Source organism: Trypanosoma grayi (assembly GCF_000691245.1).
Source record: "Trypanosoma grayi strain ANR4 Tgr_21_V1, whole genome shotgun sequence".
NCBI classification, from domain to species: Eukaryota; Euglenozoa; class Kinetoplastea; order Trypanosomatida; family Trypanosomatidae; genus Trypanosoma; species Trypanosoma grayi.
In genome coordinates this window covers 39,427-55,003 of record NW_008825640.1, presented here as the reverse complement: position 1 = coordinate 55,003, position 15,577 = coordinate 39,427, and the positions used below count along the sequence as shown (strand labels likewise).

Below are 15,577 nucleotides of genomic sequence, written 5' to 3'. Positions count from 1 at the left end.
TTTTTTTTTCGTCTCCTGCATTTGAAAGGGGGCCTGAGTTGCCGCGTGACGCCCCTGGTGTGATGGCTCTACTCATTGGTATGCGTACCTTCCTTCTTGCCCGCGGGGCACTCTCTTCCTGTTCTCAAGCCCCAATTACAAGCGTGACCTAGTGTTGGGAGCAGTGCTGCTGCATTTAGTTGAGTGTGTGTGTGTGTGTGTGTTAGTGTGTAGACATCAGCAGACGTCCTCCCACCGCACACATGACGGAGTACCTGAAGGACCTCGGCAGGACAAAGCCCGGTGACCCGATGCCACCCATCAATCTCGGCCCGTACGACAACCCGCTGCTGTGGAATGTGCTTGACCCGTTCGGCGCGGATCGCGGCCACCAGCGCCGCCCGATGTCTGTCTCACGCAACTTCATGGAGCTGCACAATGTTCCTATCATTTTCCGTGACCAATGCGTCCACCGCTGGGTTCCGTTTCACCGCTGCATCAAAAACTTGAAACCGGTGACGTGGGGAACGGTCAACTGCCACGAGTTTGAGGAGGCGTGGATGGTGTGCCGTGCGTATGAAACGTACCGAAACCAGTTATTGAAGACAAAATTCATGGAACTGACAAAGGACTACACAGCCGAAGACAAAAAGTTTTTTCCTAGTTTGCTCTACATGGGTGTCCCGACGTACATGAATTCGTTTTACTGGACCATGGCAGCGTCGCAACGGCTTAGCGGGTGGGATGAAAAGGATCCAGCGAACCCTATGATGTGGCGCGAGCCCAACCGAGCCCTCATGCGATCGGAGTTTTCTCCTACCAATTGGGAAAAGAGCACCATGACGAACGCAACCGGTCATAAACTTATTCCCGACGAAATTGTGTATGATATGGTGCCAGGGTTCCCACTACCGGAAGACAAGCGACCTCAATTGGTTGCATAGGGCAGATGGGGTCAGGTGTTGTTGTTCTTGTGAGGGATTAGGGGCTTGGGGTGGGGGGAGTTGGGTCTTTAGTGGGTGAGGGAGAGATACGAGTGTCTTGTGTGCTTTTCTTTACGTAGTATGGGCACGTCGGCGTGGATTAGGCAGCGATAGTGATAAAAAAAAATGGTAGTGGGCCCTTTTTGCCGCCGCGCACGTCGTAGAGTGAAGAGTAGTACGAATGTTTTTCCCCTCTCGTTTGGTAGCAAGAAGAAGAATGATATAGTGATGGCTTGTTGGTGACTTTGATACCGCGCTGAGAGTATCTTCTTGAAAGTGTGGCGTACCTTTCCTGACTGACCCTTGCACCATTCACCAACATATTGGAATGGGACGCTGAGGAATAAATCTGAATAACACCTACACGATCTGTTTTTCTTTTTATGTTTATTTCTTGTTGTTGTTATACACCCATGTTTCTTCACTAGGCGTTCTACAACTTGAGGAGGGTTGTCCCCCGCTTGTCGGCGCCTCATTGCTCTGGAGGTTCTTCTGGCGCGCGGTGGCCACACCTCGGTGTTGCACTGTTAGTGAACTCGCCGTGGTACGCAAAAAAAAAAAAACGGCAACAAGAAAAGAATAAGGAGGGAGGAGTGGCGTTGCTCTCGTGTGTATGCGTCCTCCGGTCGCTCGTGTCTTCAAGTCACCAAACGCAGCGCGCCGTCGTCGAGCCGTCTTTGGTAACTCTGGTGGGTGCATCTTGCAACACTTGTCACTTGCGCTGGGAATAGATGCCGCGCCAACCGAAGGTCTCTCGGTTTCCCTTTCTGTGGTTGTGAAGGAACATCTCCCGCCTTTTCTTGCCCTGGCGTTTTTGAGCCAATGCTGGGTATCGTGGACGGTATCAATTTGCTGTGCCTCAGAGATGCAAAATTCACGTATCGGTGCAGACGATGCTGAAGCTTTAGGAGCACTACTCAAGGCATCGGAAGAAAGTCTGCGGTCGTACGTTCAGCAGGAATGCAGCAGAGAGCGGAACCCGCGCGTGCATGCCCCACGGCGCCAAGCAGGCTCTACTGCTGGCTCAGTCTCAACGCATCAACTCGGTTACCATCACATCGTTGAGCACATGCTGCAGACTTGTGGAGGTCACTTGACCCTGCGAACACTCATTCTGTTGCTGCGGTACGCTGTTACAGTGGAAGAATCAGAAGGCGCAGTTTTAGAAGAGCTTGTGGGTCTGTTGTCCTCCCTAACTGGAAGCGATCATGTGATATATAAGAAGAGTTTGCAGGCTGTCCTGGCGGCATCACTTCCTGTTCACGTCGCCCCGGTGGTATTGTCTGTTTTGCGTCGTCACAACATCAATGCGGATATTGTCAAGTTGTGTCTCCACCATGTGGCTGTTGTTGTTCGAGGTCGTCATACTGGTGCTCTCTCCGTTGAAACTGTCATGGGTGGGTTTCATGAATGCGCAGTGAAAGCGTTTAGCTGGTTGCTTCGTAACATGATTCGAGACCAATATCAAGTTGGTATTTGCATTCAAGTCATGTCGTGTTTAAAGCATGCACCAGTTTTTCTCCTTTGTGATGTATATCGTGTGATGGAAGACCATCAATTGGTGACACCCTCTGTTCAATGCAAATTCCTTGCGAATTGTGGTATCGCCATATCGACCAGCAACACTGTTTCTCATGAATGTGCCGAAGTTATTGTTCGTGCGTTTCGCAGTCTGTCCAGAAGTGGTCGAGACACAAATGACATTGAAGAGGGCCTTGTTCACGGTAGCGCCGCTCTCCTTGTCCTCCGTCGCGAGGACCTCGTCCGAGATGTTTACGCGGCATGTCCGATGCTGCGGGAGACTCCACACTCTGTGATGGCGTATGTGCGCAATGGAGATGTTGTGCGGGCCAATCAAGCTCTGTTGCGGTTAGCTCAGTCGCGCGACGAGGGATGGATTAATGTCCCTCTGCCGGTGATGCAAGCAATTCACGAGGTGTGTGTGATGGTGGGTTGTTCTGGCGGACCTAACGACATGGCCCCACTCTACCGCGCCCTCGTCTCTTTTCATAATCCTGGTATGATTGTCAGCCAGTGCATTGAGTATGTGCTTGCGGGTATCTGTGATCGACTGTGTGGCGTGGGGAAGCAGTTTCCAAAGAGTGCACCGCCCCGCGCGGTGCTTGACCACGTTCTTCCGCTTTTTCGTGCTGTTTTGTCGTGTATTGGTGACGATATCAATGTTGACATGATACTGCAAATACTGGAAACAGCAGTTACTGTGAAGCACTTTGGTGTGCCGCTGGCATCGTCGATTGTGTGGGCCTTGCAGCACTCCTCGAGCTTGGCGCTGAAAGAATTGTTCTCTCGCGTAGACCCATCAACAAATGGGACGCCGTTTTTGAGTTACTATGTTCTCTGTTTTACCAGGGATAGGGGCCAGCGAGATACGGTGGAGCATTTGGCGACAGTGTGGCACTGTGAATCGGATCCAATACTGAAGCGGCACCCCTCACTTGCCCCATTGTACAAACTGTGGAAATGCGCTGCATGTGGCCGACTGAACAGTGATCGATTTAACTACTGTCTTTGCTCTGCTCTTCGCAACAGCTTTGTGATTTGTGCTCGTTGCGGCTACGCACAAGATGAGCGGTGGTCTTCCTGTCAGTCTTGTGGAGAACGCATGAATGACAACTCTATTGCTGCAGCTGTTGTGCGGCGTTCCTGGACATGCGATGACTGCGGTGCGAGTAACCCCGCCCGTCAGGTCACATGTTGTTTTCGTTGCAAGTCACCGTGTGGGCCAGGGGCAAAGGCTTTGACGCAACTGGAGGGCTTGAAATCGGAAGTTTGTCAATGCTCTTATACTGAGAAGCCAAATGAGGACAAGGGGAAGACGAGAATGGCACATTATTGTCGAGAATGTGGTTGGTTTCGGGAAACATGGGCTGCCAAAAACTCCGTTGTGTGGTGCTGCGAAGGATGCGGTGAGCTGCGCAGTTCGTTGGACCGCACATGTCCAAATTGCCCACAAGTTGACTGTCTGCCGTTTGCTGTTGTGCTTACGAGCAGCGATTCACTTTTATGTTCGGATTGTAGGCTTCCTGCGGCCAATCCCTTCGCAGTGAAGTGCCCCCAGTGCGATGGTATTCTCTCAGCTGGTGCGTTGGGTCAGGAAATGAAATTAGCAGGGACAACAATTGATAGCACATCTGTGGCGTTGCGATGCTCTGACTGTGGGTTTATTGCCAGTGGGAATGTGTCACAAAACTGTGCGGAGTGCGGTAAGGCGATGCAGGACGCCAAGTTGTTACAGATTTCCGCACGCCAATGCGAGGGGTGTAATAAGGAAGTGGGTCCGCTGCACATTGGGGCCGTCTGTATTCACTGCGCCATGTTTCTGCCACCTGTCGCAAAAGAGGGATGGAGTGCCGCCGTGGTGCATGAAACATTTAGGGTGCTTCTTCAATTATCGGATCGCAGTGTGGAATTTGATGGCATGGTAAAGCTGCTCGAGAAACTAATACACTGCTTCCACACACAAGTGGAGCTCACAGTCGTTGAAGAAACCCGTGTTGTGGTGGCAATGGCGTCCAGCCGCCTGCAGATTAATCTGCGCAGGTTTATGGCGCATGACGCAACTGCGCGTCGTGCGATTGCGCTAACAAAACACCTTTTGGAATATATCGACACCAAATGTTGTATTGTTGGTGTATCGCACTTCTCTGCTGGGCAGTGTCGCCACTGTCTCGGGAGCCATCAAGAGGAACTCTGCGCATACCAACACGATTCATGGTTGTGCGAGGAGTGCGGTGCCGATAATAACAACGCGGATGTGTGCCGCTATGTCTGCCGCAACTGCCTCGCCCTTCGCCCCTGCGTGCGGGAGGCGTGCCCAACGGAGGCGTGGGAGTGTCTTCAGTGCCAGAGGGTCAATGTGGCGTTCGAAGCGTACTGTATCTTCTGTGGTGCTCAGCGTGCGGCGGTGGAGAGCGCGGTGGAGGAAGCGGCTGAGGCGTCCCCGTTTCTCCCAGCAAAGTGCGCTTCGTGTGGCCTTGTGTATTTAGAGGCGCGGTGCCCGCTCTGCCATAATAACGTGCCGGAGTCGATGAACAAGGTGTCGGGCGTCGTGTGCCTTGTGACGAGTCGCTACGCATTTATTCAGCCAGAGGGCACGGAGCACCCTAGTCAGCGGGTATACGTTGGCGAGCCGTGGTTACGGAAGCGGCGTTGGGCCAAAGGGGATAATGTCATATTCACTGCACAGCTCAACAAGCAAGGTGGTTTTCGCGTGACAGCAGTGCACCAGTAGTAAATTCCACAGTGATTGCGAGTTGTGCGCTCGCGCTGATGTTGTAGTTCACATTTACACAGAGAGTGAGGAATATAGAATGTGCTTCTATGGTGCGGACTCCCGCTGGTTTTTCCTGAGCGAGCAGCCTTGAGGTGTGACCTGCGTATCGTGCTTCTTTATTTCTTCGTTTTTATATGTTTGCATCAAAACAAAACTATCATGAAGGGGAGGCGAAGAGCGAGTGAAGATGGTCGCCATGGATTGGCGGCTTGCAACGATGAGCGGGAACCTGACGTGGACGAGAAACACAGAGAGGGCGCCGTTGCACACGATACTGTACTCGGAGCTCTCACCGACGCTTATCGTGGGCCTCACAGAGAAGGGTGGCTCCGCAGTTGACTATGTCAAAGTCTCCTCCGTAGCCTCTGTGACGCATGAAGCCCCTGCAACAGTGACACTGCACCTGCAAGGGGCATCGCACGTGTCACTGATTGCGCCGAACGTTGCGGAGTCTTTCGGGTGGCTGAACGCCGTCAACCTCGCACTCTCCAGTCGAATAGGCAACTCAGCTTACTCTGCAGAGGCTGTCTCACCAAAGGATGGACAGCAACAGCTCCACCAGGAAAAAAAGAAGAATACAAATTCCACTAGGGCGGCGGATCGTGTTACGGAATCACACGAGTGGAGGATGCGAGAGGAACAATTTCCTGTCGATAACGCCATTTTGGTTTATGATGAACCAACACTTTCTACGATTGCAGAAGGCGGCAGTGGCCTCACACCGGAGGAATTCCCCAATAGCGTTGGTCTCAGGGGCTCTCTGCCTGATGTCCTCGCTTCCACTCTTCCGCCACAGCCACCTGCGGTACATCGTTGGAAAAAGGGGGCAAACCGCCAGGAAAAGACAAATATTGAAGCTGCAGCACGCCTTTCTTCGCAACAACCTGCTGTTGAGCGTGCTGTTGTGGACAAACTGATGCGACCGAATTTCACGCTCGTTGGTTCTAGTTGCCTTTCCACCAACGGGGTGGAGAAGAAGGCGTTGTTTGTTGGCAACGAACCTCCTGGGCAAGGGGAAACACATCACATTAAGGTTCATGCTCCTACAGCTCCCCGTCGTGTGGCTTTTCCTATATCCCCACGCGAGAGATCCCAGACGATGCCAAGAGAAGTGGCGGAAACACAAATGCCGTTACTCTCCACAGCGGTTGACGGCCCCTCACTCATGAAAGGCGACGGGGCGCAGGCATTAGAGCTACAAGAGGAGTCGGCTCCAGACTGCCACGAATCAGCGAGAAGGACAGCATGGAACCCTCCCTTATCGACTGCTCCTTCTGTACCCACAACTGACATTAATGAGAGGGTTAAAGAGATAACGAAACAGAAGATGACTTCAGGTAAGGACAAACCGTTGACTCTGAATGAAGAATGGCTAGCCGCTTCCTCATCGACTCAGCACGGTGCTGATGATTTGCTGCGCGAAACTGCGCCAGTTGCTAGAGACGATGAGAGAAGGGATGATGGAGTCAGCAAAATTTCCACGCATGTAGTGAATTCCCCGGTAACAAGCACCATGAGAGGTCCGATTGTAGCCCCTTCCTCCGAGGAACTGCTGCTACTATCCTCAGAAAAAAAGAACCATGCTGTGCTTTCGCCTTTAAGAGACACGACGGTGCGTGCGCTTCGCCTTGACCGCTTGTCTGAGGTAAAAGGGGCAGTAGGTAATATGGCACAGGATGTCGACGATGTGGAAAAGATGTGGATGCCAAGCAAAGAACAGGTGGGAGAGGCTCGTAGTGTTCCAGAGACGTCTTGGTCAATTGAGCCGCCGTTGCGATCAACTGCTCATTCAATCTTGTCGTTGGGCAGTGAAATTCGGCCGACGGCGCCATCATTAGACTTACCGAGTGCCAACGGCAATCGGGAGAGTAGGTGTAAGAGTCGCGATAGTCAGCAGAAATGTATCTCGGCAGATTCCATTATTGACCGAATTATTAGAACGCCTTCTCGCAACGCCCCTCGTGACTCCACTGGCTCTCCAGTGATGCTGGTGCCTGGGGTTGACACACCACCGTCGCGGGAGCAGGACGGTTATTATCGGCCCATTGAGGCGGCGGTGGCGGCGATCCCGCGACGCAGCGCCTCCGCTACGAGGCATGTGTTGGGGCGGTCCACCAGTCTGAAGAGCGCGTGGCGGGGAGGCTCTGCGGTACGTGTCGTTGCTGCAAGAGATGTGGCGCCTCTTGCAATGCAAAGTGTTCGGCCGTCCGTTCGGCAACGCATTGTCTCAAGCCGTGACGGCAGTCCACATCACACGGATGACTATTTACGTGGACGCAACGCGGTGATATATTCGTCAGCACACCGGAGGTCGGTGGAGCGCAGAAGCCACCACCATGACGCGGTGGATGGACGTGACCGCGCGCCCCCGTTTCGCTCGCGCCGTGGCAGAAGCCTGCACGACGAGTCACCGCGGCACTTCTTATCGGTGGCAAGGCGACCGGAACGAAAGAAAGGCGCTGAAGCCGATGTCAGTGACTCGGAGTGGCGGGCTGCGTTTCTCATGAAACCGAGGATATTCACGAAGCACGCGGTGCGGGGCTACGGCGGGAGGAAGCACTACGTCTGCCTGACCGGTGACCACGCGTATGTTGTGTGCATTCCCGCGCGCGACTTTGACGCGCAGCTTCCCATGCATCACAGTGGCGTGTCCTCGCTAGAGGAGGCGGCCCGTGTCTACGGTGACGCGTTCCGTGCGATGGCGTTGCGCAGTATTGACCGCGTCTCGCTGGGAACGGAAGAGGAGTGGGCGCAGGGGTGGCACCTCTGTCGCGTAGGGCCAGAGAGGCTCGTGTGCATCGTGTCGCACACACACGCCTTTGTGCTGGAGGCGGGTGCGGGCGCCGAGGCGGAGCACTACGTGAGGGCGTGGAGGGCACTGCTATCAGGGGATGCGGCGTGGCGCATCTCATAGAGGCGGAAGAGGAGAGGCGCCTTGCAGTTTGGTTTGGATGTTTGGTTTCAGTTCTTTGTTTTGCCAGGCGATATCAATGTGATACTGTTGATGTTGATGATGGTGAGAGTCCCCCTTCCTGTCGTCTTGTATGTGCTATTCGGTTGACAGACAGAGGCAGATGTGCGCACGCACGCACGCATATGCGTGTACAAACATGAAGAGATAACTATCGAGCATACAGTTTTTGCGCTCTCTTGGCGGGGGAGTGGATTCTGAATGATATCGTTTTTGTGGTTTGTTTAATTGTGTGTGGTGTTGAGGGCCTTGCCGCCCTCTATCTCACATTTATTTCCTCTCTTTCACTTTCTCTCGATGCTTGCTTCCCCACTTGTTAATAGTTTTATCCGCGTTTTTCTTTTTCGGTGTGTGGGTGGGGGTGGGGGTTAAGCCGTCATTTCTGTCCTCCGATGTCAACGTCGGCACAACATGTGGCGAGTCTTCTGCGGCAGCGGAGCAGCTACAGCAGCGGCGCCGGCGAGAAGGACACGCTGGTGAAGCTCACAAGAGATGTTGAACTCTTCTTGCGCCATGCGGCGGATGTCCCCCCTGTCGTGATGGAGACACCGCAGGGCGGCATGAGCCCCAGCAGCGGCGAGTGCAACACTGACAGCACAGTGGAGGTGCAACTGAACGTCGTGGCCGGCGTGCTCGAGCCGCGCGAAATGACCGACGGCGTGGCGGCGCTTGACGGTGTGTTGCTGCCGACAGCAGAGAACCGTGCGGCACTCGATCGGCAGCGACTGACGGAGGCGCAGGCGATGCTGAATCTCGCGAGTGCGCTCACCGCCACCAAAGAGGCAGGGCAGCGGCGGGGCGATACGCGCAGTGCGGACGGCGGTGAGAAAGAAGGTGGCGACGACGACGATGACGATGACTATGAATCGGTCGCGGTGTTTGATGCCGCCGATTTAGAAAATGACACGAGTTCTGATGACGACGACGATGATTACGGCGACGGTGAAGGTAACGCGCACAAGCAGCTACCTTCCCGCATCGTAGAGCTAAACTGAGATGACGCAGTACGAGTAATACCATCCATGGGACTACTTTCTCCCACGTGATGCGCGCGCAACAACGAGGGCGACGGCAGCAGCAGCAGCAGCAGCAGCCATCATAGTAGCTGCATGGTATACCACAATCATATCTCTTTATTATTTGCTTTTATTCCTCTCGAGTAACGGTGCTGTTGTTCTTTTTTTTTTTGTTGTTTTTCTCTTTCTCGCTATATCTATCTATCTACGCTACATCAAATTCACCTGAGCAGTTTACAAGTTAATTCTGTTTGTAAGAACTCGAAGAAGGCGAAAAGGAGGTAAATGCGGCGCTTCACGAAGGTCCCCTTTGCTGCGTTTGCAGCAACGGCGCCACTGCGCACTCTGTACAGTGCGCTTGTGGAGGACCACTACAACAACCCGCGCAACGTGGGCAAACTCGACAAGACCGATCCTAACGTTGGCACTGGCCTCCGAGGCGCCCCCGAGTGTGGCGACATGACGCAGATGCAGATGAAAGTGAACCCGGACACAATGGTCATTGAGGATGTGAAATTCAAGGCGTTCGGCTGCGGCAGCGCCATCGCAGCGTCATCGTACGCGTCGCAGGCGATCCGGGGAAAAACGCTGGCGGAGGCACTGGAGCTCACCAACAGGAAGATCGCACAGGAGCTCTCGCTTCCGCCTGTCAAGCTGCACTGTTCAATGTTGGCGCAGGAGACGATTCACGCGGCGGTGGATAACTACCTGTCAAAGAACCCCTCCCTCAAGTCGAAGGTACAGAAGAGCAAAGCCCCAGCTGTGGAGACGAGTAGCCATTAAGTCCGCTGCTGCTTTGACGAGGAAAATGGGACACAGTGGGGGTTGGAGAAAGGGAGAGAGGGAGTGAGCAATCAAAGACAAAAAAGGAAAAGAAAAGCAGAAAGAGACGCATGTAAGTGCCATTTAAAGTCACTATCTCTGTTCCCGCTCCACCTTTTTGTGCCCCTATATTGGCTCAATTTTCCTGCGTGTTTGTGTTTACCGTATATCTACCTGACTATCTTTATATTTCACAAAGACACTCTCACACACAGACGCACACACCGAGACGCAAATCCCCATATCTGCTGCTGTTACTTTTGTTTGTATTGAGACGTATATATATATATATATATATACTTAGGGTTCATAACAGAATGGCAAACGTAGAGAAAAAAAAAGAATAAATTGTGGGGACGAGTTGAAGGGAGGTGAGGGAGGCACCTGATTTTGTTGCTTGGGTTGAAGTGGGGTAGTACGTGCGACTTAACCCGTTTTACTCATCATTACTAGTTTTTGTTGTTTCGTATATATTTCACTCTCACACTTCTTCTCCCGCACTCAACAAGAGTCATCTCGTGTGTGTGTAGTGTGTGTGTGTAGTGTGTGTGTGTGTATTGACACGCGAGTGCGTCTGTGCATGGCAGTGGGTGGGTGTGTGTGTGTGTATATCTGTGTCGCCGCCGTGAGTCCGCTCCCGCTGTGTGCCTCTGGCGTCCGCAACGTGGCGTGGACTACATCGCCTCTTCCGCGTGGAGTGTCGTGTGGGGGAAGGGAGGCAAAGGGATCGCTTGTCTTTCCCCCTCTTGTTGCCGCGACGCCGATGTGGCCACCACCAGAGGTGCAGGCCACAAGGGGAAGAGTAGCAACAACAACAACAATAATAGCAGCAATGAGATCGATGAAGGAATTGACGGGAATGAAGGAAAGAACGAAGAAGGGTAGAAGCAAAAAGTGAAACAAATTTTTACTTTTGGGGCGTCCTTTTTTTTTTTTCTTCAGTTTTTCTTTTCTCTCCCTGTCGCTTCGGAATCGCAACGAGTGATGTTTTTCCCCCACAATGAAACCAAATCAAATTTGAAAAAGCGGAGGAGGACGACTTGTCGGAGGCGGTGTCATTTTGTTCGCATTTTTTTTTTTGCTTCGTGGTGTTTTGGAGCTACTCTGTTTGGCTGCCTCTGTAGTCGACGACCTGTTTTTCTCTTTTTTTCTTGTCTGTGTGTGTGCTTTCTTGTCCGTTGTTGCGCTTGTTTCCAAAGGCGCGTTTTGCCCTTGTCTCTCTCTCTCTCTCTCTTCCCATCGCATGGCGCTGTCATCCCTCCGCTGGAAAGAACAGAGGGGAGGGTAAAGGAGTTGCAGCAGCGTAACGAGGGCCGCATGTCTGTTGTGCTCGCGACGTCGCACGGCAGCCTGCTGCTGCACCTGCGCTGCACCGACTGCCCCAAGGCGTCCTTCAACTTCCTCGCGCTCTGCGCCTCGGCGTACTACGACGGCTGCCGCTTCCACCGCCGCGTCGCGCAGGCGTTCGTGCTGACCGGTGACCCCACGGGAACGGGGCGCGGCGGCGAGTCCATCTTCGCGCCGAAGGAGCGCTACTTTGACGATGAGGCGCTCGGGTCCGCGCTGCATGACGGTCGTGGTGTTGTGTCGATGGCGCACAAGGGCAACAAGGCCAACACCAATGCGTCGCAATTCTTTATTTTGTTCCAGCCGTGTCCGTCACTCGACGGGAAACATACCGCATTCGGCGTGGTGGACTTGGAGTGGAACAATGGCGAGAGTGAGCGAACGCTCAAGCGACTGGAGGAACTGCAAATCGATGACAAGCACAACGTGCTCGATGGTGACGCAAAGATAGTAGGCGCAACGGTGCTGTATAATCCTTTTGCCGAGGGACACATCAAGCTTGACGTGTAACGCGGTTGTTTTTTTGTTGTTGTTGTTGATGTTGCTGCTCCACAGCCACAACAACATGAGGAGGGGAAAGAGAAGTTTTACTTTTGCCTTGTGGTTGAAAATGCACCGTCTGCAGCAAGCAGTAGCAGTAGCAGCAAGCCCTCTACTCCTCTCAGCATTTGCTACAGGTACAGACATACGTACTCCCATAGAGAGGGAGAGTGAGTGTGGGGAGGCGGGGGAGAGCAAGAAGGAAAGGTGTGAAAATGAGCGATGGTGATGGCGACAGGATGACGCGCAAGCGTCCAAGAGATCCGCCCTTTGTTGAGGACTACCGCCCGTACACGGGGCGTCAGCTGGCGCGTGTGCTGGAGGGCAGGGCCACGCATAAGCACCACTGGGACCTATACTACCGCAACAACACCGTCAATGGGTATCGCGACCGTCACTACATCATTCGCGAGTTCCACGAGCTCCGCGAAGCGCTCGACGGGCTCAAGCAGGCGGTCGCTGCGCCGCTGCATGACGTCGTGTGGATGGAAGCGGGCTGTGGCGTTGGCAATGCCCTTCTCCCAATTCTTGAGGACTACGACGACACGGTGGGCTGGCGCATTGTCGGCTTCGACATCTCCTCCGTCGCTATCGCGCTGCTGCAGGAGAAACGGGCGGCCCTTCCCGCCCAGCAGCAGCGGAAACTCTCCGTGCAGGTGCTGGATCCGGTGGAGGAAGACATCCCTATCGCCGGTGCGTCGTCTGTGTGCCGCCGCCCGTTGGCGAAGGAGCCGGTGGACTTCGTCTCGATGATCTTTGTGCTATGCTCTATACCGGTGGAGCACCACCTGCTGGTGCTGCGCCGCGTGGCGGCATGCATGAAGGAGGGCGGCATCTTTTTTTTCCGTGACTATTGTGTGACCGACCATGCGGAGCGGCGCTTCAGCAGTAATCGTCTGGTGGAGGAGAACACATTTGCCCGCACCAACGGGACGCTGAGTCACTTCTTCACTGCAACAGAGGTGCGGCGGCTCTTTGAAGCTGCAGAGCTCGACGTCGTGGAGCTATCGGTGGTCGAGCGCGAGGTGCTCAACAGGAAGGAAGGCGTGAATCTGCAGCGGCGGTTTCTTCAGGGGCGATTTCGTAAGGCAAAGAGGCGGGGTGAGGACAAAGACGATGTGGTCGCAGATGCCTCCGCCATGATTCGAGTAAATACGTGATTGACGGATATAAATCTACTTTGTTTTTGTTGTTTTGCTTCCCCTCTGTACTTCTGCCTTCTGGAAGAGTATATATATTTTTTTTCTTCCTCATTTGAAGTGTCCGCCGCATTCAAAAGCATCTCCATTTTCGATTTGTTTTTCTCACTTCTGGCTATCTTCTTCTTGACGCATTGGCTTCGCGGCCAGTGGCAACATCGAGATATTGCTGGCGGTGCGCGTGGTGTGCTGCGATGGGGGTGCACGGCCTCTGGCGTCTCCTCGACACGTTCGGCGAAGTTACACAGCCGGGCGACTGGCGCGGCAAACGTGTTGCCATTGATGCGAGCATCTGGATAACGCAGTTTCGCGCCCAGTGCGCGGCCGGCGAGAACGTGGAGCAGCGCATCCTCGAGGGGTTCCTGCTGCGCATCCTGAAGCTGCTCTTCTACGGCATTGAACCGATCTTTGTGTTCGATGGAATCGCCACGTCATCCAAGTCGGCGGAACACCAGCGGCGCGCCCAACGGCGTGGAGCACTGGAGCGTGCGGCTCTGTCGCGTCGCGCTCGTCAAATTGTTGCGGCGCAGCTGGCAGCAGGTGTGCTTGATGTGCACGCACTGCAGCGGCGCAGTCCGGCGAAGGCTAGGATGCTTTCGCCCAGCCCGCAGAGGATGATTGGAGGCTGGGATGTGCCACGACTGCCACTGAATAGAAGTTCTGTTGTAGTGTCGGGCAGCAGCAGCAGCAGCAGTAACAGCAGTATCGGTTGTGATGGCGGTCCGCACAAAGTGTCGCGGAAGCGTCGGCGGAATATGCGTCTCAAGCCGGATGTAATTTCACGGGACGTCACGAATTCGTTCTTGTGTGAAGCGGAGGAATGGATTGAGCAGCGGAAGCGCGGAGAGATGTGTCTCAATTCGAATGCACTCGGGTATTCCAGCACTTCACTGTTCATGGGGCCTCGCCGAGTAGTGGAGGGGCCAATCGGTGCATTGGCGGCGAATGGGGCTCTTACGGGTGGCGTGGCCAACCCGGCATTACCCACCGCTTTGTCTTCAGGAGGCACCACGGAGTCCTCGGTTATAATTGATGATGATGATAATAATGGTGATAATAATGCTGCTAGTGATGATTCAGAAGGCCATGAGACGGTGTCCAGTGGTACCGGCACAGAGGACTCTGTCATTGTTGTTAGTGGTGACGTGGAGACTTTTGTGAGTCATCTTCGTGATTTGGAGAAGGATGTGAGTAACTCGTCAAACAGCAGTTGCACTGAGTCCTCCTCGGGTTCTGATGATGTAATGAGTGATGACAGCCCCTTCTGCAGCGGCAGCGATACCAGCAACAGCGATGGCAGCGACAAGAGCAAGGGCTCGACCACCTTATGGAACCCGGGCACACAGCTAGTCGGTTTGACGAGTCCAGAGGGGAAGGCGACGGACCATAAGGTACCTGAGTGGAGTGACGAGCCACAAACAGTCGTTCCTTTCCACTCGGTCAGTTATGAGGCCAATGAGGTAACGGATGCGGTAAGACCCACAGAAGCAGCATCCGTACCAGAAGCACCACCACGGCGTTGGTATAGTTCAAAAGCAAAGCAGACTATCCCGTTTAACCTGCTTGAAATTGTGGAGCTACTCGATTGCTGTGGGATTCCGTTTGTGCTCAGCCCCAACGAGGCGGACGCGCAGTGTGCCTTCTTGAGTCAGAAGCGTCTTGTCGACGCGGTTTTTACAGAGGACAGCGATGTCATTGTCCACGGCGCCGCAGTTGTCCTTCGTGGTTTTTTCGCAAAGGGTCGTCATGTCGTGGCGTACCACCAGAGCGACCTGCTAGCGTCAGGCGTGGACAAAAACGTCCTGGTCGCGCTAGCACTTCTTCTTGGTTGCGACTATGCGGAGGGTATTAATGGCCTCTCTCTGCTGGATGCATTGCACGTGATCGCCGCTGTGTGGACTAACCCGCAGGGTGGCAGTGACGGTGCTACGCATGTGTTGGGGATGCTGCGGCGCTGGCGGTCTGCTGTGACGCAGCGCTGCCTGCTGTGGGACGACGGAAGCACTCTGCTGGAGTTCTACGGGAGACTTGCCAAGTGGAGCACGCTGCGGATGGATAGCGGCTTTCCGCAGGCACACGCCGTCGATGCATTCTTTAACGCCCCAATCGATACGGACGTGGCACCCTTCACTCCAGCCTCGCCAGATTGGCGGCGTCTGCGCTCTTTCGCCAGCGTGCAGGGTCTCCTTGGTAGTGCCTTGTGCCGTCAGCGGTTGGATTTGGCGCAGAAGGAATATATGTCACGACAGGCGCATCTTCATAACGGAGTTGAGGACCAACAGCAGCGGAAGCTAACAGAGTTCGTTGTGCAGCCGCAGAGGGATGAGAGACGTGTATTTAAGAAGCAACCTCCAAGATACGCAGCTGTACTTTCGACGCTGCGCGACGTGAGGGAAGGGCGGTGTGCGTAGACACCGCATGCTTTT

The 15,577-nt window shown here is 54.1% G+C and overlaps 8 protein-coding genes across 8 annotated transcripts; all 8 read left to right on the top strand.

Annotated features, from left to right (window-relative positions):
• Positions 1-242: 242 nt before the first annotated feature.
• On the top strand, positions 243-923 carry DQ04_00211290 (hypothetical protein; the record flags this gene model as incomplete). The annotated part of the gene is made up of 1 exon (XM_009308477.1): positions 243-923. One exon carries the CDS (start codon positions 243-245, stop codon positions 921-923), a length of 681 nt encoding a protein of 226 aa, XP_009306752.1.
• A 652-nt stretch (positions 924-1,575) lies between these two features.
• Positions 1,576-5,214, top strand: DQ04_00211280 (hypothetical protein; the record flags this gene model as incomplete). The annotated part of the gene is made up of 1 exon (XM_009308476.1): positions 1,576-5,214. The coding sequence occupies one exon, from the start codon at positions 1,576-1,578 to the stop codon at positions 5,212-5,214; it is 3,639 nt and encodes a 1,212-aa protein (XP_009306751.1).
• A 229-nt stretch (positions 5,215-5,443) lies between these two features.
• On the top strand, positions 5,444-8,170 carry DQ04_00211270 (hypothetical protein; the record flags this gene model as incomplete). The annotated part of the gene is made up of 1 exon (XM_009308475.1): positions 5,444-8,170. The coding sequence occupies one exon, from the start codon at positions 5,444-5,446 to the stop codon at positions 8,168-8,170; it is 2,727 nt and encodes a 908-aa protein (XP_009306750.1).
• A 449-nt stretch (positions 8,171-8,619) lies between these two features.
• On the top strand, positions 8,620-9,222 carry DQ04_00211260 (hypothetical protein; the record flags this gene model as incomplete). Its single annotated transcript, XM_009308474.1, has 1 exon — positions 8,620-9,222. One exon carries the CDS (start codon positions 8,620-8,622, stop codon positions 9,220-9,222), a length of 603 nt encoding a protein of 200 aa, XP_009306749.1.
• A 306-nt stretch (positions 9,223-9,528) lies between these two features.
• On the top strand, positions 9,529-10,026 carry DQ04_00211250 (iron-sulfur cluster assembly protein; the record flags this gene model as incomplete). The annotated part of the gene is made up of 1 exon (XM_009308473.1): positions 9,529-10,026. One exon carries the CDS (start codon positions 9,529-9,531, stop codon positions 10,024-10,026), a length of 498 nt encoding a protein of 165 aa, XP_009306748.1.
• A 1,356-nt stretch (positions 10,027-11,382) lies between these two features.
• On the top strand, positions 11,383-11,922 carry DQ04_00211240 (cyclophilin; the record flags this gene model as incomplete). Its single annotated transcript, XM_009308472.1, has 1 exon — positions 11,383-11,922. The coding sequence occupies one exon, from the start codon at positions 11,383-11,385 to the stop codon at positions 11,920-11,922; it is 540 nt and encodes a 179-aa protein (XP_009306747.1).
• Positions 11,923-12,167: 245 nt separating this feature from the next.
• DQ04_00211230 (methyltransferase like 6) lies at positions 12,168-13,112 on the top strand (the record flags this gene model as incomplete). Its single annotated transcript, XM_009308471.1, has 1 exon — positions 12,168-13,112. The coding sequence occupies one exon, from the start codon at positions 12,168-12,170 to the stop codon at positions 13,110-13,112; it is 945 nt and encodes a 314-aa protein (XP_009306746.1).
• A 233-nt stretch (positions 13,113-13,345) lies between these two features.
• Positions 13,346-15,562, top strand: DQ04_00211220 (putative DNA repair protein RAD2; the record flags this gene model as incomplete). The annotated part of the gene is made up of 1 exon (XM_009308470.1): positions 13,346-15,562. One exon carries the CDS (start codon positions 13,346-13,348, stop codon positions 15,560-15,562), a length of 2,217 nt encoding a protein of 738 aa, XP_009306745.1.
• Between the last annotated feature and the right edge of the window lie 15 nt (positions 15,563-15,577).